The sequence below is a fragment of the Zeus faber genome (assembly GCF_960531495.2).
Source record: "Zeus faber genome assembly, chromosome: 19".
In the NCBI taxonomy this organism is placed as follows: Eukaryota; Metazoa; Chordata; class Actinopteri; order Zeiformes; family Zeidae; genus Zeus; species Zeus faber.
Window position 1 is genome coordinate 5051027 of NC_137206.1, and position 25562 is coordinate 5076588.

Consider the following 25562-nt stretch of genomic DNA (forward strand, 5'->3'; position numbering starts at 1 on the left):
GGTGTATTGATGCGCCCACTCACCCGTATTTTTCGGTGATTAGTGACAGGTTATATCGAGTGAGCCGTGACACTCAGACAGGAGAGCAGATAACCCAGTTGTTGGTGCCAAAGAGCCGCTGGGAAATGTTCTTCCAGGCGGCTCACCATAACCCGATGGCCGGTCACCTCGGTCACGGGAAAACATGACAGGGGGTAATGGCCCGCTTCTATTGGCCTTTGGGCAGATGTGCGTAAATGGTGAGCTGCGTGTCCTGAGTGCCAGTTAGTCAACACTCCGGCTACGCCAAGAGCGCCATTGAGGCCCCTCCCCCTAGTCGGGGTCCCGTTCAAAAGACTCGGTATGGACCTCATCGTTAGACCACAGTGTCCGCGGGTATCGTTTTGTGTTTGTCCTAGTGGATTATGCAAGTCGGTACCCAAAAGCATTGCCCCTGCGCAGTATTACGGCCAGTGTGGCGCAGGCGCTGTTTCAGGTCATCCCCCGACTCGGGATTCCGAAGAAAATCCTGACCGACCAGGGCACTACCTTTATGTCACGTACACTTCGGGAACTTGAAAACGCTGAAAAACATGATTCGAAAGTTCGTTCACGACGATAGCCGTAATTGGGACAAGTGGTTGGACCCCTGGTTGTTTGCGGTGCGGGAGGTTCCCCAGGCCTCCATGGGATTTTCTCCCTTTGTACTCCTCTTTGGCAGGAGACCCCGGGGGATGGTAGAAGGTCCTAGCACCAGTAAGAATGAAATACAGTATGTTATGGACCTGAGAGCAAAGTTACACAATAAGACTGGCGGGTTCGACTTAGACAATTTGCACCAGGGGACAAGGCTTAAGTGTTGCTCCCTACGTCCAGCTCTAAATTGCTTGCGAAGTGGAAAGGACCTTTTGTAGTCACACGGTGGGTTAGCGAGGTCAGGCAGGAGGCGACACAGATTTATCACCTTAACCTCTTACAAGAATTGAGAAAGGGGGCGTCCGTGGCTCTGGTCACGCCGGTCATTGAGTTGGGGCCAGAGGTTCAAAAAGCGGCCCATCGTACCGCGGCCCTGTTAAGTGACCATCTCTCTCCGTCCTAGAGGGCGGATGTAGCTGCACTTCAGTGTTGCTTCTCTGATGTTTTCTCCTACCTGCCAGGCCTCACGTCCCTCAGACACCACTATGTGGAGAAGACCCCCGGGGTGAAGGTGCGCTCTCGGTCGTATTGCCTGCCCGAAGACAAACGCAAGATCCTGCAGCCGGAATTAAAGGCCATGCTGGACATGGGCGTAATAGAAGAGTCCACGAGTGACTGGTCTAGTCCCATCGTGCTGGTGGGTAAGCACGATGGGTCAGTCCGGTTATGCGTGGACTACCTAAGGAGAGTACTGAAGGGAGTTTTCTTAATGTTTGTCTGTCTTACAGAGGCGATCGGGGCACGGGCTCGTGAGCAGCCCAGCAGCGGAACGCTATTCCTCCTGCGCCCAAGAGGATCATTATTATGTGCATTATATAATCATAATCCTCAGTTGTTATATATAATTGTGGCCAGCGTGCCGTATTGTGAAATGGACAATAAAACTCTTACCTGTGGACAGAGACGCCCACATGTGGTTAGTTAGTAGGTGCTTAGTAGTAAGTTATGGGTAAGTTAGGGGTTCGTTAGGAGTTAGACAGGAGTTAGTAGTTCGTTAAGAGTCCTGATGTGTTGTTGTTCCTATAACCTTGCAACCAGGATGTTGTACAGCGCGTAGCAGAGCTGGATCAGCTGCGGCTGGTTGCCATAGAAACGATCTGAAGCTTCCAGGACATGGTCGAAAAACATCCTGCAACACACAAACAACACCAAGTGTGTGTTTCTCTGTGTGTTTCTGTGTGTATTTTGCGTGTATGATTCTGTGTGTGCGTGTTTGTTTCTGTGTGTGTGTGTTTCTGTGTTTGTGTGGATATCTTGTGTGTCTGTTTCTATTTGTGTGTGTGTGTTTCTGTTTGTGTGTGTGTTTCTGCATGTGTGTCTATTTCTGTGTATATCTTGTGTGTTTCTGTTTGTCTGTGTTTCTGTCTATTGTGGGTATGTGTTTCTGTGTGCGTGTCTGTGTTTCTGTGTGTGTTTTTGTGTGTATGTTTCTGTCTGTATTATGTGGGTGTGTGTTTCTGTTTGAGTGTGTGTTTGTGTGTTTTTGTGTGTATCGTGTGTGGTTATGTGTCTACCTGTTTCTCAGCAGGTCATTGGCTGTCAGCTCCTGGGAGCGGGGGGGCGGGGCACCGGAAGTGGGAGGGGCCTCAGACAGGAAGTGGTGTCTCTGCGACTTCCTGTGGAGCTGCAGCGCCAGACGATAGGATGGGGGGGAGGAGTCCCCACTGCGCGGGGTCTTCACACCCACATTACCCACAATGCACTGGCTGTGTGGGGGGAGGGAGGGGGTCTGACTGACATACGGAAATCACCCAGAACCTTGGAACCAGTACCCAGGGCCCAGGACCTTGGAACTAGTACACAGGACCCAGAACCTAAGACCTAGAACCCAGGAACGTGTCCCAAAGACCAAGGAACCAGTACCCAGGATCCAGAACCGAGGAACCAGTACCCAGGTCCCAGGACCGAGGTACCAGTACCCAGGACCAACAACCCGGGAAACAGGACCTAAAACCAGGACCCAGGACCCAATACCCTGGGCCCAGAACCTAAGACCCAGATCCTAGGAACCTGTACCCAAGCCCTAGGAACCAGTACCCACGATCCAGAATCAAGGAACCAGTACTCAGGACGAAGAACCTAGGAACCAGTACCAGGAACCAGTACCAGGAACCAGTACCCAGGACCAAGAACCTAGGAACCAGTACCAGGATCCAGAACCCAGAACCAACAAACCAGTACCATGGGCCTAGGAACCCGTACCCAGGGCCCAGTTACTTAGTAACCAGGATCCAGGAATCTGGATCAATGACTCAGGACCTAGGAACCAATACCCAGAACCCAGTAACTAGGAGCCAGGGCCTATGACCTAGGAACCAGTACCCAGGACCGAGGTACCAGTACCCAGGACCCAGAACCTGGGAACCAGGACCTAGGAACCAATACCCAGGAACCAGTACCGTGAACATAGGAACCAGTACCCAGGAACCTGAAACGATGACCTCGGAACCAGTACCCAGGGCCCAGGACCTAGGAACCAATACCCAGGACACAGAATGAAGGAACCAGGACCAAGGGACATGAACCCAGGACCTAGGAACCAGTACCCAGGAACCAGGACCCAGAACCCAGGAACCAGTACAGAGGAACTGGTACCCAGGACTCAGAACCTAGGAACTTGTACCTATGACCTACGAACCAGAACCCAGGACCCAGAACCTAGGAATCAGTGTCCAGGACACAGGACCTTGTAACCAATACCCGGGAACCAGTACCCAGAACATAGGAACCAGTACCCAGGACCTCAGAACCAGTGCCCAGGGTCCAGGACCTAGGAACCAATACCCAGGATGCAAAACAAAGGAACCAGTACCATGGAACCCATGACCTAGGGACCAGGACCTAGGAACCAGTACCCAGGGCCCAGGACCAAGGAAGCAGTACCTAGGAACCAGGGCCCAGAACCTAGAAACCAGTACAGAGGAACTGGTGCCCAGGACTCAGAACCTACGAACGAGTACCCATGACCTAAGAACCCGAACCCAGGACCCAGAACATAGGAACCAGTGCCCAGGACCCAGAACCTAGGAACCAGTTCCCAGGACTGAGGAACCAGTACCCAGGACCCAGTACCCAGGGACCAGGACGTAGGAACCAGTACCCAGAACCCAAAACATAGGAACCAATACCCAGGACCTAGGAACCAGTACCCAGGAACCAGTTCCCAGGGGCCAGGGCCCAGGACCTAGGAACCAGTACCCAAGACCAAGACATTGTGCCAACTAAGCTCTTAAAGGGGTTTGTCCTCACCTCTCTGTTCCACTCATCCCTCCTTCTGAAGAGGAGGATGAAGATGTGGAGAAGTGGATTCTGTCCCATCTGGAAAGTTTAGGACGAGGACGTTGGCTAGTTTTAGCCACTGAGCATTCTGGGAAATGTGCAGTTTGAAACTGTCCTGCTAGTTCAGATGATCCTGGTTCAGATGGTCCTGGTTCAGATGGTCCTGGTCCAGCTGGTCCTGGTCCAACTGCTTCTGGTTCAGATGGTCCCGGTTCAACTGGTCCCAGTCTGGCTAGTCCCGGTCCAGATAGTCCCGATTCAGATGGTCCCAGTTCAGCTGGTCCCAGTCCAGCTGGTCCTTGTTCTGTGACAGTCAAAATATCTTGAATACAATCAGCATCTAGATCAGCTGCAGCACAAGACATAAACTCTGAGCTCCGTGCCTTGGCCGCAAGGGTAAAGGAGTCCAGCCCCTCAGAACCTTGGTTAGTGTAGTCCAGCCCCTCAGAACCTTGGGTAGTGTAGTCCAGCCCCCCGGAACCATGATTAGTGTAGTCCAGCCCCTCGGAACCATGGGTAGTGTAGTCCAGCCCCTCGGACCCATGGGCAGTGGAGTCCAGCCCCTTGGCCTCATGGGTAGTGCAGTCTAGACCAGACTCCATGGAGCCCTTGAGCAGCTGCTGCTGGTAGTAAACATGGATCGTTTCCCTGGAAGGAATGTTTCCCTGGAATTACAGAATGTTACAGCGTCAATTTGGAAGAAATGAGGACTAGTACTAGGATAAGTAGTAACTAAGTAGATAAGTCGAAAGACTTAGAGTAACTACTTCAAAGGATAGAGTAGGTCAGTGGTGTAAGGATGGAGAAGGTCAGTGGTGTACGGATGGAGTAGATCGGCGGTGTCAGGATGGAATAGATCAGTGGTGTACAGATGGAGTAGATCAATGGTGTAAGGATTGAGTAGGTCAGCGGTATAAGGATGGAGTAGATCAGTGGTGTAAGGATGGAGAAGGTCTGTAGTGTAAGGATGGAGTAGATCAGCCGTGTAAGGATGGAGTAGGTGAGTGGTGTACTGATGGAGTAGATCAGTGGTAGAAGGATGGAGTAGGTCAGTGGTGTAAGGATGGAGAAGGTCAGTGGTGTACGGATGGAGTAGATCGGCGGTGTCAGGATGGAATAGATCAGTGGTGTACAGATGGAGTAGATCAATGGTGTAAGGATTGAGTAGGTCAGCGGTATAAGGATGGAGTAGATCAGTGGTGTAAGGATGGAGAAGGTCTGTAGTGTAAGGATGGAGTAGATCAGCCGTGTAAGGATGGAGTAGGTGAGTGGTGTACTGATGGAGTAGATCAGTGGTAGAAGGATGGAGTAGATCAGTGGTAGAAGGATGGAGTAGATCAGTGGTGTATGGATGGAGTAGATCAGTGGTGTAAGGTCGGAGCAGGTGAGTGGTATATAGATGGAGCGGATCAGTGGTGTACAGATGGAGTAGATCAGTGGTGCAAGGATGGAGTAGGTGAGTGTATAATGTGGGTGTGGCAGTTTTGCCACCACACGCCACCCATGGCGTTTTCAGGGCCCTCCGGCACAGAGACACAGAAGACGATGGGTTGTAAACACCAGTTTATTGTAGAGAGTGGGTCAGTTGGAACAAGCCAGGAGCAGATATAACTTCTATCCTAAGTGAGTGTGGGAATGGGGGCTTTTACCGGTATGGTATGCAGCCACCCTGACCCAATCACCACATACCCCCGACGCCAGGGAGACTACCTGGCCGAAGCCTACGCCCCCCCCCCCCCCCCAACTCATTCACCAAGCAGAAAAACAGGAAAACAATACAGACTCTGAGAAAGGGTTCCTATACCTAAAACCTACTGTAGACTCTGACATAGAGTTCCTATACATCGACTTTGACACAGGGTTCCTATACCTAAAACATAGACTCTGACAAAGGGTTTCTATACCTAAAATGCTAAAACCACTGGACTCTGAAACAGGGTTTCCATACCTGAAATAAACAAATGTCCAAAAAAAATGTAACTGGTCTGCTGGAACACCACAGTTGACCTGCTTCCTTCCCGCAGAGTGATGATGCAGACTCCCCTCCTTTCTTCTGGAGCGTGGGACCTCGAGCTGCTGTGTTGGCTGGTGAAGCCGTGGCCGGTCTTGGCCTTCCAGAGGACCTGGTGACCCGGAACACCGCAGTCGACCGGCTTCCTTCCCCCAGAGCGATGATGCAGAACCCTCTGGAGAGGGTTGATGCTGGGGCCGCCCGTTGAACCACTGGTGGCTCTAGGGCGTCTTTGGACGGCCCTTCTGTGTCTCTTCCCTGTGCTGGAGAGTCCCTGTTCAGGTGCCAGTGTGGCAGTTTCGCCACCACACGCCACTCAAGTGCCTTTTTCAGGGACCTCCGGCACAGAGACACAGACAACGGGGGTTGTTAACACCAGTTTGGCCATTTGGAATTATCCCAGGAGCAGATAGAACATGTCATGACAGGGCTCCTCTCCTGAGTGTGTGTGGAAATGGTGGCTTTAACCTGTTGCTCGTTAGACCAACCAACGAGCAACAGGTATGCAGCCACCCTAACCCAATCACCTAGATCCAAGTCAGGTGGAGCTGCTCACCACACCATTCCCACATCACAGTGGGATTGTACTGGATTAAACTGTGTGTGTGTGTGTTCACCTGGCGGCCTCCTACATGCACGGTGTGTGTAAGTGTGTGTGTGTGTGTGTGTGTGTGTGTGTGTGTGCATGTATCATTGTATGTAAGTGTGTGTGTGTGTGTGTGTGTGCATGTATCAGTGTGTGTAACAGAGTGTGTGTGACAATGTTTGTGTGACAGTGCGTGTGTTTGCCAGTTTGTGTGTGTGTGTGCATGTATCGGTGTGTGTATGTGTGCGTGTAACAGTGTGTGTGTGACAATGTGTGTGTAACAGTGTGTGTGACAGAGTCTGTGTGACAGTGTGTGTGACAGATTGTGTGTGTGTGTGTGTGTGTGTGTGTGTGAGACACAGTGTGTGTGTGTGTATGTGAGTGTGACAGAGTGTGTGTGTGTGTGTGTGTGTGTGAGTGGGGGGGGCACCTGGCGCGCCTGCTGCGTCAGCATGCAGCGCTCAATGCGCAGCACGGTGGAGATGTCGACATTTTCTCGACACAGGGAATTCAGGCAGGAAGTGAGAGAATCCAGGAGAGCGGCGAGGAGAACCTTCCAGAAGCTGAGGAGCCCGGAGAGCCGCCGCAGGACCGGCTCTAACACACACACACACACACAGAAAAACACACATTAAAACACACAGAAATACACAATAATCTCTTGAACTTTGAACATTAAAACACACAGAAATACACACATTAAAACACACACTCTGCAGGACTGGCTCTAACACACACACACACACACACACACTTTGTGTTCTTCCTGTGTTCATTCAGTCCTACCATGTGCCGTCCGAACTGTAGTCCTGTTGCTACTGTATTACTGGTGGTAGTGTAGTACTGGTAGTACTGGTGCTACTGTATTACTGGTAGTACTATAGTACTGATAGTTCTGTTGGTACTACTGGAGGGGACCAGCTGGCCTAGCCTAGCCGCACTAGAGTTCCTACCTGGACCTTCCTCTTCCTCTCGCTCCTCCTCTTGCTCCTCGTCAAGCTGCATCGCTCCAGCTGCGGAAACACAGGAAGGAGATTACATAACTACACAGTGATACATAGTACCAAGTAGTCCCAGATAGTACCAAGTAGTACCACATAGCACCAAGTAGTACAACATAGTTCCACATAGTACCAAATAGTAACAGGTAGTACCACATAGTACCAAGTAGTACCACATAGTACCGAGTAGTACTATGTAGTACCAAGTATTACCAAGTAGTACCACATAGTACCAAGTAGTACCACTTAGTAGTAAGAAGTACAGAGTAGTACCACAAAGGCACCCCCTCTAACCTCACCCCCTCTACTCTAAGCCCATAACCCTAAAACCCTAAAACCCTAATAATAATTAAAACAACTAGGCTACTACTACTACAACTACTACTACTACTACATACTACTAATAATAATTCTTGTATGTACATGTATCATGCATCCAAACTGTTTTTTAGCAGGGCTGGAAACGTGCTCACACCCCTCGCTCGTGCCTCAGACTGGAGAAGGTGAACACGCTCGTCTTCTTGGCACGGAATCTCAACAAAGTCAATGGGAATGGAAAAGGCCAAACATTTTATTTTATTGTTTGTTTGTTTTTGTTTTTCAACAGGAACAAATAGAATAAACGAGACTGTCCCAGAAAAGTGTATGATCTATTTGATTTTGTTGTATTTATTGAACAATACCATACTTAAATATAATGTGGTTTGATTTCTGAGAATGTTGACAAAGGCTTTTTAATTTTACTTGACCTCATTCGAGCGTTGCAAGTCGGAAAGATGCCTGACGCTCCTCCTCCCCTCCACCTCCTCTCTTCCTCCTCTCCTCTCCTCCTCTTCCCCTCTCACCTCCTCTCTCATCCTCCTCTCTTCTCCTCTTCTTGCTCCTGGTGTTTTTTCTTCTGTTGTTTCGAGCTCTGAGCGCCGTCCTGGAGTCTGTGACCCAGGCATGATAGACAAACTGAGGGTGGGAGGGAGAGGGTGGTGGCGGTGAGAGAGAGGGAGGGAGAGGGAGAGAGAGGGAGGGAGGAAGAGGTGGCAGAGAGAGAGAGAGAGAAAGGGGGAGGGAGGGAGGGAGAGATAATCATTCATATTCTGTTTTACACAGTAAACTGGTTTGTTTACAGAATCCAAAAGATGATTGATGGTCAAATCAGATCATGTCAGATCAGACCAGATTATATTAGATCAGATCAAATCAGATTAGATTTGATTAGATCAGACTAGATTAGATCAGATCAGATATCAGATTAGATAAGATCAAATCAGATTAGACCAGATATTATTAGACTAGGTCAGACTAGATCAAATCAGATCAGATTACATAAGATTAGATCAGACCAGATTAGATCCGATTAGATTTGATTAGATCAGACCAGATTAGATCAGATCAGATATCAGATTAGATAAGATCAAATCAGATTAGACCAGATATTAGATTTAGGTCTTAGACTTAGCTTATTAGACTAGGTCAAACTAGATCAAATCAGATCAGATTACATTAGATTAGATCAGACCAGATTACATTAGATCGGATTAGATTTGATTGGATCAGACCAGATTAGATCAGATAAAATCAGATCAGATTAGACCAGATATTATTAGACTAGGTCAGATTAGATCCAATCAGATCAGATTACATTAGATTAGATCAGATTAGATCAGAATAGATGAGATGAGATCAGATAGATCCATAGAATATGGCTCCACTGTTTTCGGAGAGAGAGCCCTGTTTTAAAAGGGCTTTAAAAGAGAGAGGGAAAGACAAGGAGGAGGAGAGGACAGGAGAGAAGGAGGAGAGAAGGAGAGGATGGGGAGTAGACACCTTTCTGTTTCCATGGAAACATGACATTACCTGGAAGGCCGTCTTGTCCGGAGCCGCCTCCTCCTTCTGCTCCTTTTTCTCCTTCGGCTCCTCCTCCTCCTCCTCCTCCTCCTCCTCCTCACTGTCTGTTTCAAACAGGTAGTAGTTCCCACTGCGCACCACTAGGGGCAGCGCGCGCGCGCACACACACACACACACACACACACACACACACACACACACACACACACACACACACACACACACTATGATATGATGTCATGGTGTTGTCATGGTGTTGTCATGGTGTTGTCATGCTGACATACTGGAGGCGTGGTCCACCCAGGGTTTCCACCACTCCTTTTGGCCCCTCCCCTTCTTGTCGTCATGACCTGCACACACACGCAGGGACACACACACACACACACACACACACACACACACACACGCACACACACACAGCCTTATAAATGTATAGATCTTAAAATAAAACTTCTCAAAACTTCTCAAACACATAAGAACACAAAATACTTTTTATGCAGTCTAATATTACAGACAGACAGCCAGGCAGACAGATGGGTAAACAGACAGACAGACAGACAGACAGACAGATGGGTAAACAGACAGACAGCTACTGACCTTCTTGACTCAGTAATCTTTCTTTTCCTCGTCGAAACTTCTGTTGTCGAGATTTGATTCTCTCCATCCTGTATACAACACAATGTCAGTGTGTGGGGGCGCTACGTCACAGTCTGTAGGGATCACTACGTCACAGCCTGTAGGAGTCACTACGTCACAGCCTGTAGGAGTCACTACGTCACAGCTTCGGGGGGGGGGGTATGTCATAACCGGTAGGGGTCACTACGTCACAGCCTGTAGGGATCACTACGTCACAGCCTGTAGGAGTCACTACGTCACAGCTTCGGGGGGGGGGGGGATGTCATAACCTGTAGGGGTCACTACGTCACAGCCTGTAGGGGCGCTATGTCATCACCTGTAGGGGGTTACTACGTCAAAGCCTCTAAGTGTCACTACATCAAAGCCTCTAAGTGTCACTACGTCGCAGCCTCTCGGGGTCACTACGTCACAGCCTCCTGGGGGCGCTAGGTCACAGCCTGTAGGAGTCACTACGTCACAGCCTCGGGGGGTTATTTCATAACCTGTAGGGGTCACTACGTCACAGCCTCTAGGGGTCACTACATCACAGCCTCTAGGGGTCACTACATCACAGCCTCTAGGGGTCCCTACGTCACAGCCTGTAGGGGTCACTACATCATAGCCTCTCGTGGGCGCTATGTCATCACCTGTAGGGGGTCACTACGTCACAGCCTCTAAGTGTCACTACGTCACAGTCTCTCGGGGTCACTACGTCACAGCCTCTCGGGGTCACTACGTCACAGCCTCTAAGTGTCACTACGTCACAGCCTCTAAGTGTCACTACGTTGCAGCCTCTCGGAGTCACTACGTCACAGCCTCTAAGTGTCACTACGTTGCAGCCTCTCGGAGTCACTACGTCACAGCCTCTCGGGGTCACTACGTCACAGCCGCTCGGGGGCGCTATGTCACAGCCTGTAGGGGTCACTACGTCACAGCCTCTCGGGGTCACTACGTCACAGCCTCTCGGGGTCACTACGTCACAGCCTCTCGGGGTCACTACGTCACAGCCTCTCGGGGTCACTACGTCACAGCCTCTCGGGGTCACTACGTCACAGCCTCTCGGGGGCGCTATGTCACAGCCTGTAGGAGTCACTACGTCACAGTTTCTAGGGGGCAGAACGTCACAGTGGTGTAGTAGAACTAGTGTATTAGTGTGTATTACTGTCTCTTCAGCAGCTCCATAGACGTGTATAGTAGTGTAGAAGTAGTGCAGTAGTGTAGCAGTATGTATTATTGTCTCTTCAGCAGCTCCATGGACGTGTGTAGCAGTGCAGTAGTGTAGTAGTAGTAGTAGTAGTAGTAGTAGTAGTGTAGTAGTGGTGCAGTAGTGTAGTAGTACTTGAGTAGTGTATATTACTGTCTCTTCAGCAGCTCCATGGGTGTGTGTAGTAGTGAAGTTGTAGTTTAGACATTGTGCAGTAGTTTAGTAGTAGTTTAGGAAAAAGTGTAGTAGTGTAGTATTAGTGTAGTAGTAGTGCAGTACTGTAGTAGTAGTTTAGTAGTGTGTATTACTGTCTCTTCAGCAGCTCCATGGATTTCCTCTCCAGTTCCAGTCGCTGACGAACGGATTTCACTGTGGCTGCTTCGATAAGCTCCGCCCCCCTGCACACACACACACACACACACACACACACACACACACACACACACACACACACACACACACACACACACACACACACACACACACACACACACACACACACACACACACACACACACACACACACACACAGTGTGCGTACTACTATTACCAGTTCTACTACCAGTCTGAGTACCAGCCGTACTACCAGATGACCCTCTGTCTTGCTCCACCCGCCATCACCATGATGACCAGTTTTTCTGCTGAGCTTTATACTGATCTATGCTGGACTACATCAGTCTATACTGGTCTATACGGGACTATACTACAGCCACCTTGCACTGGCTCCCGGTTTACCTCAGATGGGACTTAAAGGTTCTGTACTGTTCGGTACTCTGGATCACCCCATCACTCTGGAAGGCCCCGACACTCTGGAACACCCCTTTACTCTGGAACACCCCGTTACTCTGGAACGCCCAGTACCCTGGAACACCCCGTTACTCTGGAACGTCTTGGTACCCTGGAACGCCGAGTTACTCTGGAACACCCCGGTACCCTGAAACACCCTGTTAGTCTGGAACGCCCGGTACCCTGGAACACCCCGTCACTCTGGAAGGCCCCAGTACTCTGGAAGGCCCCAGTACCCTGGAACGTCCCGTTACCCTCGAACGCCCCGTTACCCTTGAAGGCCCCGTTACTCTGGAACGCCCCGGTACCCTGGAACACCTCGGTACCCTGGAACAACTCGGACTCTGGAACACCCCGGTACTCTGGAACACCCCGGTACTCTGGAAGGCCCCTATACCCTGGAACGCCCCATCACTCTGGAACGCCCCGATACTCTGGAAGGCCCCGTCACTCTGGAAGGCCCCGTCACTCTGGAAGGCCCCGATATTCTGGAACGCCCCGTTACTCTGGAACGCCCGGTACCATGGAACGCCCTGTTACTCTGGAAGGCCCCGATATTCTGGAACGCCCCGTTACTCTGGAACGCCCGGTACCATGGAACGCCCTGTTACTCTGGAACGTCCTGGTACCCTAGAACCCCGAGTTACTCTGGAACGCCCCGGTACCCTGGAACACCCTGGTACCCTGGAACGCCCGGTACCCCGGAACACCCCTTCACTCTGGAAGGCCCCAGTACTCTGGAAGGCCCCATTATTCTGGAATGCCCGGTACCCTGGAACACCAGGGTACTCTGGAACCCCTTGAAACTCTGCTGGTGCTGCTTCAGTGAAATACTTTGATTCTAAATGTTCTGATTGGACGTCGTTTTGGACAAAAGTGTAATGTGTTTGTTGCAGTGTATGCGTGTGTGTCTGTGTGTGTGTACCTGGAGGCCAGGGTGTGTGTGGTGCGCAGGTCCTGCACCACATGCAGGAAGTAGCAGCTGGTGAAGACCCGGCGCTGCAGCAACAGGAAGGTGAAGGTGATGCAGTCCCAGATGATGCCGGCCTCGCCGCTAGGCAGCTCGCACTGCTTAGCACTAGCATCCGCTACAAACAAACACACTACTTAACATTTGCTACATACACACACACACTGTTTAGCATTAGCATCCTCTATAGAACATACATGAACATGTTATTCACATGCCACTTCACTGTACATATCTGTATATACAAAATAGTCTATTCCATGTACATAAGTCTATTACCTTTATTTCTATCTTGTACCCCCACTCAGTATAATACCTCTTGACTCTTATTTTATTTTAATTATATTATATTATATTTTCTAACTGCATTACGTATTAGGAATCAGTTAGTTCAATTTGTATAGTTAGGAAGTATTTAGTTTAGCTATTGTGTTCAGTTTAGTACTTATTGTGCACAATCTCCAGGTTCGTTGCAATGACATTTCACTACATATATGTATGATCTATATGTATGTGACTAATAAACCTCTTGAATCTTGAATGAACACACACTGCTTAGCATTCGCTACTTACACACACACTGCTCAGCATTATCATCCTCCACATACACACACACACACTGCTTAGCATTAGCATCCTCTACATACACATGCACTGTTTAGCATTAGCATCAGCTACATACACACACACACACACTGCTTAGCATTAGCATCAGCTACATACACACACACTGCTTGCTCCTCTGTTGGAACAAATCAATAACCTGACAGACAGTAAGACAGGTTTCTTACGTTTGGAGTATCCCTTTATGGTACAGGCCAAACTGAAGAGTTGGATCAACCAGCAGTGATTCAGCACTAACACTTTGATATAACCACACGCCAGGATCTAGAGAGACAGACAGGCAGACAGACAAGTTCACAGAGACAGACAGACAGACAGGCAGGTTAACAAAGACAGACAGACAGACAGACAGACAGACAGACAGTCAGACGATAGCTGGTTTACACAGACATAAATTCATGTTCGTGTTCAAATGCATTCATGTCATGAGGAATCCTCCGGTTCTACCGGAAGGAATCCTCCCATTCGACAAGAGGAATCCTCAGATTCTGCTAGAAGGAATCTTGCGGTTCAACTTGAATGAATCCTCCCGTTCTAACGGAAGAAATCCTCCAGTTCGACGAGAGGAATTCCCCCGTTCTACAGGAAGGAATCCTCAGATTCTACTGGAAGGAATTGAATTCTCCTTGAAGTAGTTCTTCTCATTTTCCTTGTCCCTTCTACTGGACCTTGTGTCTCCACAAGATGGCTGCCACAAGATGGCTGCCACCATGACCATCACAGATCCCTCCAACCTTCCAGAGGACACTCTGACCCGTCCAGATGTAGGATCCAGGGAGAACCCTGACCAGAGTCCTCAGAGCCGGTCAAGTGTCTATCACATGTCATGACCTTTAACCCTGTTCCTCTTGGAACCATCCATTCCTCTGTCCCTCCCTCCACCCATCCCCCACCTCCTCCCTCAGTTTGGGTTAGTTAACCAGTGATTTAGGTCAGGGATAGCATTTTAACTCTTTCCTCACCGACAGGATATTCTTCATGGTGATGACGAACACGTTGTACCCGATCAGGAAGTCCCAGTGCAGCAGGATGGAACCCAGTGGCTTCAACAGGAAGTCGCCACCAACCAACAGAAAGTAGAAGCAGGCCACCAAGTACCCCATGCAGAAAATACTGATCCTAGAGTACACATTAGCGTATTAATAGATAAGATACTGATCCTAAAGTACAGATTATAGTATATGTACAGTATATATTTACATATATAGTATAAATTTACAGTATTATAAAGTATTCATACTCGTACCTGGTCGTCCCAGTGATGAAGATGATGGTGAGAACAAACCAGAACAAATAACTGAAGATGAAAACCTTCATCATGTCCAGGTATGACCTAAAAAAATACACACAGTAATACACAGTGATACACACAGTAATACACATGGTAATATACAAGTAATCCAAACAGTAATGGACAAGCAGACAGGCAGACAGACAGACCTGCAGAGTATGAAGTCGGGGGCGGGGCTTGTCCCCTCCGTCCGTCCATCTGTCTGTCTGTTGTCTCCAGCGAGGACCTGGACGGATGGCTTCACTTCCTCCTCAAACACCTGCAGCTGCAGCGACGCCCCCATCAGGAGCAGGAAGTCATCTGCACCCACAGGAAGGAACATCAAGGCACTTGACCCTCAGAAAGGCTACTTCCTGTTTCCCTAGCCAGTCTACTTCCTGTCTCTTAGCCAGTAGTAGTACCAGCAGTCGTACCACTAGTCGTACCAGTAGTAGTAACAGTAGTAGTACCAGTAGTAGTAACAGTAGCAGTACCACCAGTACTAACAGTAGTAGTAACAGTAGTAGTAACAGTAGCAGTACCAGTAGTACTAACAGAAGTAGTACCAGTAGTAGTACCAGTATTAGTAACAGTAGTGGTACCAGTAGTCATACCAGTAGTCATACCAGTAGTAGTACCAGTAGTCACAACAGTAGTAGTACCTGTAGTAGTACCAGTAGTAGTAACAGTAGCAGTACCAGTAGTACTAACAGTAGTAGTACCAGTAGTAGTAACAGTAGTAGTACTAGTAGTCGTACCAGTAGGAGTACTCACAGAGCAGGAAGAGGGGGTTGGGCGGGGTCAGGTGGTCTGGCAGGAAGAGCCATTTCACGACGTTGGAATCCAAGTTGTTAGATCTCCAGGGGTACTCTGAAAGTACACACAGTACACACTTTATACACACAGTACACACAAACTACACAATATATACACTCAGTACACACTTTATTATTTATATTTTGTGTGTGTTTTACAGTGTGTGTGTAACTGTGTGTGTGTGTGTGTGTGTGTGTGTGTGTGTGTGTGTGTGTGTACCCCTGCAGGCTGCGGGGGGGAACCCGATGCAGATCAGATACTGGAAGCAGAGCAACGCTGACAGGAAGTAGCAGTACGTCGGCCATATTGAGGCAATGCGCTTCCTGGTGCGACGTGATAGGACGGTAAGGAGGCCGAGGGCGTGGCCTGCGGCGAACAGGTCCATGCGCTGACCAATCACGTTGACCGCCAGCAGGAAGCAGGTCTGAGCAGGAAGCAGTGTTTGGAGTTATACTTGATACTGTACTTGACATTTCCGTGTATTCATGCTGTATTTATGTTTTACCTCCAGTCCAAACTTGTAGAAGAAGTAATTTGCAAAGTATTTCCCACAATTCACCAGGCCGTCGTCAAGGTGTTGCCGGGTGATGTCATCAAACAGCGTCCTGGTGGGGGGTGGGGCTACATTTCTACGGAGACGATAGAGCTCTTGGTGTCTGTAGACGGTGACCTCGAAGGCAAGCAACGCGAGCATCACCAGGTTGGACTGGAAAACAGGAAACAGGCGTCGCCATGGAGACAGGAAACAGGCGTTGCCATGGAGGCAGGATTCTCACCTCATCAATCTCTCCTTCCTTCCTCTCTTCTACCCTCTCACCTGGCTATCACTGTCACCTCTCTGAACACCACCCATCTGTCTAAGCACCATCTGTCTGTCTGCGCACCACCTGCACATATAATATAATGTCATGTCATGTGATATGATGTGACGTGTCTCACCCTCAGGTAATCCAGCATCTTTCCGTCTGTCTTGTTGAGTCCGAACCAGCAAGCAGGATCCACCGGAGCAGAGTATAGAACTGAAGCAGACAGGTGAACTGGAGCGTCAGCTGGCTGCAGAGAGACAGACAGGTAGAGAGACAGACAGGTGAGCTGGAGCGTCAGCTGGCAGCAGAGAGACAGACAGGTAGAGAGACAGACAGGTGAGCTGGAGCGTCAGCTGGCTGCAGAGAGACAGACAGGTAGAGAGACAGACAGGTGAGATAGAGCATCAGCTGGCTGCAGAGAGACAGACAGGTAGAGAGACAGACAGGTGAGATAGAGCGTCAGCTGGCAGCAGAGAGACAGACAGGTAGAGAGACAGACAGGTGGGCTGGAGCATCAGCTGGCTGCAGAGAGACAGACAGGTGGGCTGGAGCGTCAGCTGGCTGCAGACAGACAGACAGGTAGAGAGACAGACAGGTGAGCTGGAGCGTCAGTGCTACTAACCATCGTGCAGTTGGAGTACTGCGGCTGGATGGCCTCCAGCTGGTAGAGCATCTTGAGCACGGTGATGCAGCAGGTCCACACTGTGCACACACTGGACGCCAGCGGGCGCCAGGCCCGGCAGGGCAGCGCCACCGCCCAGCTGAGCACCAACAGCAGGTTGAACAGGCACACCTGAGACAAGACTTTATTAACATAAGACTTTATGAACAAAATACTATATTAACATAAGACTTTATGAACAAAGTATTTTATTAACATAAGACTTTATTAAAAAAATAATTGATCAAGATAAGACTTTATTAACAAAATACGTTATCAAAAAATACTTTATTCACATAAAACTTTATTGAAAAAACACTTTATTAACAATATACTCTATTAACAAAATACCTTATAAGACTTAATTCAAGCTTATGTTAAGAGAAAGGAGGGAGAGAGAGGGAGAGGGAGAGAGAGGGGGGAGAAAGGCAGAGAGAGAGACAGAGGGAGAGGGAGAGAGACAGAGGGAGAGAGGGAGAGAGAGGAGGAGAGAGAGAGAGAGGGAGAGAGAGAGAGAGAGAGAGAGAGACCTTTGACCTTTAACCAGTCCTTTATTGGTTCAAATGTCTTAAAACAGAGCATCAACACAATCCGATAAATAAATAAACACACAACGCAGCAGGTAGAAACCCCGCCCAGCGTCCACAACCCGTCTCCTCATCATACATGTTGCTGCGTCGTACATACAGCACCATTAACATTATTATACTTTATTGCACACACCATCAAACAGGCTAAATCAGTGATTCTCGTGCATTACACGCCTCCCAGTCCCCAAACTTCAACAAAACCATCCATGTTTGAGACCATTTTGCAATATGCAAACTCTACCCTGAGGCAAGCTGCAACAAGTCAAGCTCATTTTTGCCTGAGCTGTTAGTAAGTTAAGCAGGCTGACACGTCAACGTGGAGATGAACTGTATTTTGGACCGAAAAGTTGGTCTCGCCTCTCTCCAAGCCCACTAAGTTGTTGTAATAGAGAAGTAATTCCTCTATGTCAAGGACACCTCAACCAGAGGTGCCTCAGAGTTTCTTCCGTTTGGCGGAAAAGACAGCTGTTCCCTTCGCTGCAGGTCAAGGTGCCACGTCTCTAGGTGCCACATGTCTGTTCGTAGCCACGCCCCGTGCACCCCCCTCCACTGGAGACCCGCCGTGCGCTTCTCTGACGGAGGCTTGTACAGGGACCTCCAGCTGCCTCTGGGGGACGAGCCTGGGGCAAACGCCCCTGACCACTTTAACACTGATGTAGTACGGCCACTTTTTTGACGTGTCAGAGAAATGATTTAGTTGTGGTGAAGGAAATGAGAGAATCCTTCCATCCTCTTGTTCCTGCTCCTCCACTGCAGCACAGATGGTCAACGAAGGAAACGCTGATGGGTCCACGACAGCCTCCATCCCCTTTGCTTCCCTGAAGTGGCCAGGAACTGTGCATGTGACCTCTTCTGTTGGCAGCCTAATATCCCCATCATTGTAGTCAGGTTGCTGTTTTTGATCGTGACATGAACTGGTTGCTGCTCTCCAGGCTGCAAGCTCTGACCTGCAGCGCCACCTTCAGTCTGCTCTGCAGACCCGGCACTACCTGTCTGCTACCTCTGTGGTCAAAACAGCCGTTTATGCCCCACATCACCACACTGGAAACATTTGATACTACCTGCACTTGAATAAACTAAGAAGTAGCCACTGTCATGCTTCACTTTAAAGGAGACTTCTAATGTTTGCGCTGGGTGGTTCAGGTGCATGATCACCTGCACAGATTGAACATGTTGCAGCCTGGCATCTGAACAACCAAGAGCAACATCTTCAAAGCCACCTGCGAACTTCCCACATGATGATAGCTCCCGTTCTAACGTTTCATTGCGTATAAACGGGGCCACGCCTGACCCAGTCATCTGTGTACCCTCCCAATGAAGGACAACTGGGCTAGCAGCCATCTGGACATTCTGGCGCACACCTTCTCCACCACACCCTCCCAGTTCTGCATCTGATATTGCTCTGAGCCTAAAAACCTTCATTCCTCTCTTTTCCCACCTGAGGCCCCCTGGTAAACTGAGAATTACCTTCCCCTCCCAGTTCAAAGTCTTTAAGGTTAAAAATAAAAAGACATGGTCCACACGGTCGAAAGCTTTCTTTTGATCAAGGGATAAAACACCCACATCAATGTTATTAAAATTACACAGAGAGAGGGGACGGGAAAATGCTGGGATCTCGCAAGAAGACGGAAGTGAGTACACACACATATATATATATATATATATATATATATATATATAAAATATAAAAAATATATATAAAATATAAAAAATGATATAATATGAAATAAATAAATAAAACACTGCGCGAAACCAAAGTGGAGGACCTAGAGGATTATATCGATTATTCTTATAATGAGTACATGATGGAAGAGGACCAGGACGGGAACAAACCAGTGAAAAGGAAAAAGGCAGACTTAGCAACAGACACAGACGATCTAATCCCCAGCGCTGTAGAGATAAGTGTCTTGGATGAGATTAACTAGAAGCTGGAAATGCTTGGTCCGCTTCTCCGAGACATCACCAAGATCAGAGCCAGCCTTGATTTCCTGCACCGCACGCTCGGCGAGATGCAAAAAGACAACAAGGATCTAAAAACCTCCGCAAAGCATCTCACAACGGAGATGGAGGTTTTAAAAAATTTAAAAGAAAAGAATGAAAGAGACTAGATATCCTAGATATCCAATCTAGAAGTATGGCAGCCTCATCTTATTTTGGGATCCTAGAGAACACACAAAGTCCCCAGAAAACATGGTGAAAGACTTCCTCCACACTGCCCTGAAACTCCCCACGGACACTGTGAAGCAGATCACCTTCCACTGGGTTCACCGATTGGGACACCACATGGGGAACCGTTCCCGCTCCATCATTGCCACGTTTGAACACTTCAAGCACAAGGAGCTGGTTAAAAGCAAAGGACGGGAGCTGAAAGGAACCACGCTGGGTATGAACGATCAATTCCCCCGGGAGATCAGGACCGATGGAAGGTGCTGTACCCCATCCAAAAGGAGAACCGGCAGAAGGGTAAACGAGTATCGCTAGTTGTTGATAAATTATATATAGACGGTCTGTTATACCAATCCGCCACCACACCCTGGTTATTCCAATAATTATGTATGTATTTTGATAATTCTGGTAATTATATACTGCGAGATGTAGAAATTAGCATGCTATCTATGTCAGGACTTAAAATATTGCTTACTCTCATCATCTGGCCTTCCTAATCCCTCCTCCCTACTTCTCTCATCATCACACCTCCCTAATCCCTCCCTCCCTATACTTCTTACTATAGACTTATCTATGGGAAAACATGGGCACGATAGTATAGCTTTTGCCTTGGATGCACTGTGCCATCAACCCCTAACTAACTTCAATAACACCCACTAAGTTTGTTAGGCTTGGGCTCACCAGATAAATGTAGCAAAATCCTAAACCACCTCACCAGGATGAACCCCAGCTTCTGTCTACTGCAAGAAACTCACCTCACTGCCTCTGAGCACCTCAAACTCAAAGCTTAATGGGTTAATTCGATGTTTTCTGCATCCTACAACAAAAAAAAAATAGGTGTTTCTATATTAATCAATAAAAGTATCCCATGTCAGGATAAAACCACAATATCAGCCACAGAAGGGCGTTACATAAGGACTCACAGAATTTTAGGTAAAATCAAATTAACCACAGCTAATATTTATGGCCCCAATGAGGACGAATCACATTTCTTTCATAATATATTTTCAAGACTCTTAGAATTCTCTGTCTCAATTATTATATTGGGAGGAGACTTCAACACCGTACTGGAACCAAGTTTAGACGTTCACAAACCAATAATCAACAATATATGAGTGATCTTGCTCTTTGCGATTGTTGGCGATCAAATAATCCACATAATAGAGAATACACATATTATTCACCACCCCACCGCAGTTTCTTTAGAATCGAGATTTTCTTGACAAGTAACTCTGTAATGTCCAAAATCACTTATTCTAAAATCCACCCTGTTGTAATCCCTGATCACAGGCCGATTAGTTTCAACCTCATAAATGAAACCAACCGGAACCCTCCCGGCAGGTGAGGGTTTAATGCCTCACTTTTGACAGATAAAGAATTTAACCATTTATTTTCCAGGGAATGGAAATCCTTCCTTGAACTGAATGACTCGCCAGAAATGTCACCAATCTTTACTCTGGTAAACGACTAAGGCAGTTCTAAGAGGTAGTATTATTTCACTCTCCACTCATGGGAAAAAGAAAGGACAAGAATGCCAAAATAAACTCTAACAACGATTGAAAGACTTGCACTCCCAGCAAGCCCACTCACCCACTGAGCAAATCCGAAATGAGATCTGGACAATTACAGTACATGTCAACTTGATAATATCATCCATCAAAAGACACAATTCCTCAAGCAATGAACAAGAGCTAATTATTTTGAATTCAATGACAAATCAAGTAAATTTCTTGCCAATCAATTGAAATACGATAGAGAAAAAACACTTATTACAGCCATCAAAGATCCACAGGGTAGGATAACATACAATTCACAAGACATCAATAACATATTTAAGCTTTATCACTCAGATAATGAATCAAATACAGTATATCAAACATTAACTCATTCCTTGATGATATCCACCTCTCGGCTTACACATAAGATCAGTGTATCAGTAATATCAGTAATTTAAAAAATACCTTTTCCAGAATATACAAACTTTTATTAAAAACAGATGACAGTTTATCTTTACCTCACCAGGTTTTGTGGATAAAGATGTTCGCTCTCACTGTCCCCTTAATACCAGAGATGACTACTTTCATGACTTCTGGCTCTGCCCACCCATCCTAGCATTCTGGACCAACATCACTAAGAAGCTATCGGCCCTTCTGCGTCGCAGCATTCCTGTCTCCCTGATTGTATGTCTCCTCGGAGACCTCTCCTCAGTTGACCCACCACTTAAACACCACCAGCCCATTTTAAATGTTGTTTGGTTCTATGTTTAATTGTCTCACCCGTGGTGAATCTCCCCCTCTTGGAGTAGGGATTAGTTGTTTATAGATGCAAACATGGTAAAATAGGTCTCCAGAGAGAGGGGTTGGTGGTGGTTCAGAGTAACAAAAAGCTGTGCTCTTGTCATCCTACAGCTCGTCCACAGGACAGTTATTACCACAGATGTTGATGATTAAAGAATGAATAAAGAGTGTCGTTGCAGGTTGAGAAGTTGAACTCCACTTGCAGACTAACTCTGTCCTAGATGCAGTACCATACAAATACTCCAAGTTGTATGCGTAGCCCAACCCTGACAGCACAGGTAAAAAAAAAAAAAAAAAAAAATTCTTGATATATCCCTCAAGACAAATACACCGGGAGGAATAATGTGTTTACCTGTATGTCTGTCTGCCTGTCTGACCTACCTGTCTGTCTACATGTTGTCTACCAGCCTGTCTGTCTACCTGTCTACCTACCTGTCTGTCTGCCTACCTCTTTGACCGCCACACAGATGATGTAGCCAGAGACGATCTTGATGATGTGCATTTCCAGGAGCCACCAGAGGAGGCGCTGCAGCCTCTGCAGGGAGAGCAGGAAGTCGAGGAAGAGGACGGAGAGTCTGTCAACCACCAAGCGCCAGGAGGAGCGAAGGCCTGGGGGGGAAAAGGAGGAGGAGGAAGAAGAGGAGAGGAGGAGGAGGAAGAAGAGGAGAGGAGCAGAAGAGAGGAGGAGATGAGGAGGAAGAAGAGGAGAGGAGCAGAAGAGAGGAGGAGATGAGGAGGAAGAAGAGGAGAGGAGCAGAAGAGAGGAGGAGATGAGGAGGAGGAGGAGAGGAGAAGAGGAGACAAGGATGAGGAGGAGATACATCATCAAAAATGAAATCTAATCCATTTCAACGTTTCATCATGGAAACGTCAAAATGGAAAATAAACAAAGAAGTTTTCTGTTTATTTTGGTGGGGGTGTGGTGGTTTTGGTGCACTTGGTTTGGGTTGGGTGTAGGTGGTTTGGGTGGGGTGCATGTGGTTTGGGTGGGGTGCAGGTGGTTTGGGTGGGGTGCACATGGTTTGGGTGCGGTGCATGTGGTTTGGGTGGGGTGCAGGTGGTTTGGGTGGGGTGCAGGTGGATTGGGTGAGGTGCAGGTGGTTTGGGTGAGGCGCAGGTGGTATGGATGGGGGCGTGGTGGTTTGGGTGGGGTGCACATGGTTTTAGTGGGGTGCATGTGGTTTGGGTAGGGTGCAGGTAGTTTGGGTGAGGTGCAGGTAGTTTGGACGGGGGCGTGGTGGTTTGGGTGGGGTGAAGGTGGTTTGGGTGAGGTGCAGGTAGTTTGGGTGGGGGCATTGTGGTTTGGGTGGGGTGCAAGTAGTTAGGACGGGGGCGTGGTGGTTTGGGTGGGGTGAAGGTGGTTTGGGTGAGGCGCAGGTAGTTTGGATGGGGGCGTGGTGGTTTGGGTGGGGTGATAGTAGTTTGGGTGAGGTGCAGGTAGTTTGGACGGGGGTGTGGTGATTTGGGTGGGGTGCAGGTGGTTTGGATGGGGTGCACATGGTTTTGGTGGGGTGCAGGTGGTTTAGGTGGGGTGCAGGTGGTTTGGGTTGGGGTGCAGGTGGTTTGGATGGGGTGCACATGGTTTCGGTGGGGTGCAGGTGGTTTAGGTGGGGTGCAGGTGGTTTGGATGGGGTGCACATGGTTTTGGTGGGGTGCAGGTGGTTTAGGTGGGGTGCAGGTGGTTTGGATGGGGTGCACATGGTTTTGGTGGGGTGCAGGTGGTTTAGGTGGGGTGCAGGTGGTTTGGACGGGGGCGGGGTGTTTTGGGTAGGGTGGAGGTGGTTTGGTTGGGGTGCAGTTAGTTTGCACAGGGGCAGGGTGTTTTGGGTGGGTGCATGGTGACACTCCAACAGGAAGTGACCTCACACGCTGCTCTACCTGTCATCTCCTCAGATGGGGTTTCCCGTCCCGACGTGCAGAGGTACTCAGTCTCCTCCTCCTCCTCCTCCTCCTCCTCCTCCCTCCAGTTCTCGCTCTCCTTCTCATCCTTTCTTCTCCACTCGTCCTCTTCCGGCGAAAGGAGAGATAGATCCACCAGACTGCCCTCCGAATGGACGAGTCTGGAGAGAGATACAGGTAGTAGATAGAGTTACCAGAGAGACAGGTACCAGAGAGAGACAAGTAGCAGAGAAAGAGTTACCAGAGAGAGAGAGAGAGAGAGAGAGAGAGAGAGAGAGAGAGAGAGAGGTTGCAGAGTTAGCAGAGAGACAGGTAGCAGAGAGAGAGACAAGTAGCAGAGAGAGAGAGAGAGAGAGAGAGAGAGAGAGAGAGAGAGAGAGAGAGAGAGACAGGTAGCAGGGCACTAAACCAGAGAGAGCGGCAGACAGACAGAGACAGAAAGACAGAAAGAGGGAGAGACAGACGGAAAGACAGACAAGTACCTGGTTATGGTGCTGTTGTGTGTGTTCACCACCGTCTTCAGGTCGGTCAGTTGGAGGAATGGCTCGTGGAAGTAGTGGAGGTGCACAATACACATCTACACACACACACACGAACACACACACACACACACACACACACACACACACACACACACACACACACACACACACACACACACACACACACACACACACACACACACACACACACACAGTGTTAGTGTGTCATCCAAGTGCATCTTCTTGCCTCCCAGAAGGACCCCAGGGGCCTTTCTGTGTGGAGTTTGCTTGTTCTCCAGGTGCTCACATGGGGTTTCCTCCACCTAACATCAGTCAGGACCCCCACCCAAAACATGCACATCAGGGTCTGACCAGTGATGGACACTTGGTACCAGGTCCCCGGGCGTCGTTGAACGCTGCCCACTGCTCCTGGCTGCCCCCCCCCCGGAGGAAGGACAAGCCAGGATGGGTCAAATGCAGAGGAGCCATTTCACCAGCAAAGCATGTGGTGTGTGTGTGTGTGTGTGTGTGTGTGTGTGTGTGTGTGTGTGTGTGTGTGTGTGTGTGTGTAGTGGCCTGTCGTGTGACAATTAAAGGTTCTTCTTCTTCTTAGTAACAGACAGTGTGTCAGTAACAATGTGTTAGTAACAGGCAGTCTGTCAGTAACAGACAGTATGTCAGAAAATTGTGTCAGTCACAGACAGTCTGTCAGTAACAGTGTGTCAGATACTCACCAGTAGAAAAGCAGCAGGAATGAAGATTCTGGTAAAAAGAACTGGAAGAGAAAACTTCTGTAAACCCAGATCCTCCAACCTGTGAGAGAAGGGGAGAGGGAGGGAGGGGAGAGAGAGAGAAGGGGGGAGGGAGGGAGGGGAGAGAGAGAGAAGGGGGGAGGGAGGGAGCGATAGAAGGGGGAAGAGAGGAAGAGGGGTGAGTCACAGCCTTCCCTCCTTCTAGATCAGTGTTGTCCAACCAGCCCTAA

The 25562-nt window shown here is 48.6% G+C and overlaps 1 protein-coding gene across 1 annotated transcript in view; it reads right to left on the reverse strand.

Moving 5' to 3' along the window:
• Positions 1–25562, reverse strand: part of LOC307244768 (piezo-type mechanosensitive ion channel component 2-like) — a 60084-nt gene that overhangs the window by 12912 nt on the left and 21610 nt on the right. The window contains exons 17-40 of the mRNA XM_080020072.1: positions 25315–25393; positions 24581–24675; positions 24078–24259; positions 22648–22808; positions 17108–17278; positions 16619–16732; positions 16185–16385; positions 15899–16103; positions 15638–15733; positions 15034–15184; positions 14840–14926; positions 14556–14712; positions 13761–13857; positions 12925–13087; positions 11522–11611; positions 9992–10059; positions 9679–9744; positions 9404–9534; positions 8398–8509; positions 7505–7564; positions 6982–7148; positions 3925–4619; positions 2190–2381; positions 1703–1804 (exon numbers count right to left, since the gene is read on the reverse strand). Of these exons, the coding sequence (XP_079876198.1) occupies positions 1703–1804; positions 2190–2381; positions 3925–4619; positions 6982–7148; positions 7505–7564; positions 8398–8509; positions 9404–9534; positions 9679–9744; positions 9992–10059; positions 11522–11611; positions 12925–13087; positions 13761–13857; positions 14556–14712; positions 14840–14926; positions 15034–15184; positions 15638–15733; positions 15899–16103; positions 16185–16385; positions 16619–16732; positions 17108–17278; positions 22648–22808; positions 24078–24259; positions 24581–24675; positions 25315–25393 (3642 nt within the window). The remainder of the gene's footprint in view (positions 1–1702; positions 1805–2189; positions 2382–3924; positions 4620–6981; positions 7149–7504; positions 7565–8397; positions 8510–9403; positions 9535–9678; positions 9745–9991; positions 10060–11521; positions 11612–12924; positions 13088–13760; positions 13858–14555; positions 14713–14839; positions 14927–15033; positions 15185–15637; positions 15734–15898; positions 16104–16184; positions 16386–16618; positions 16733–17107; positions 17279–22647; positions 22809–24077; positions 24260–24580; positions 24676–25314; positions 25394–25562) is intronic.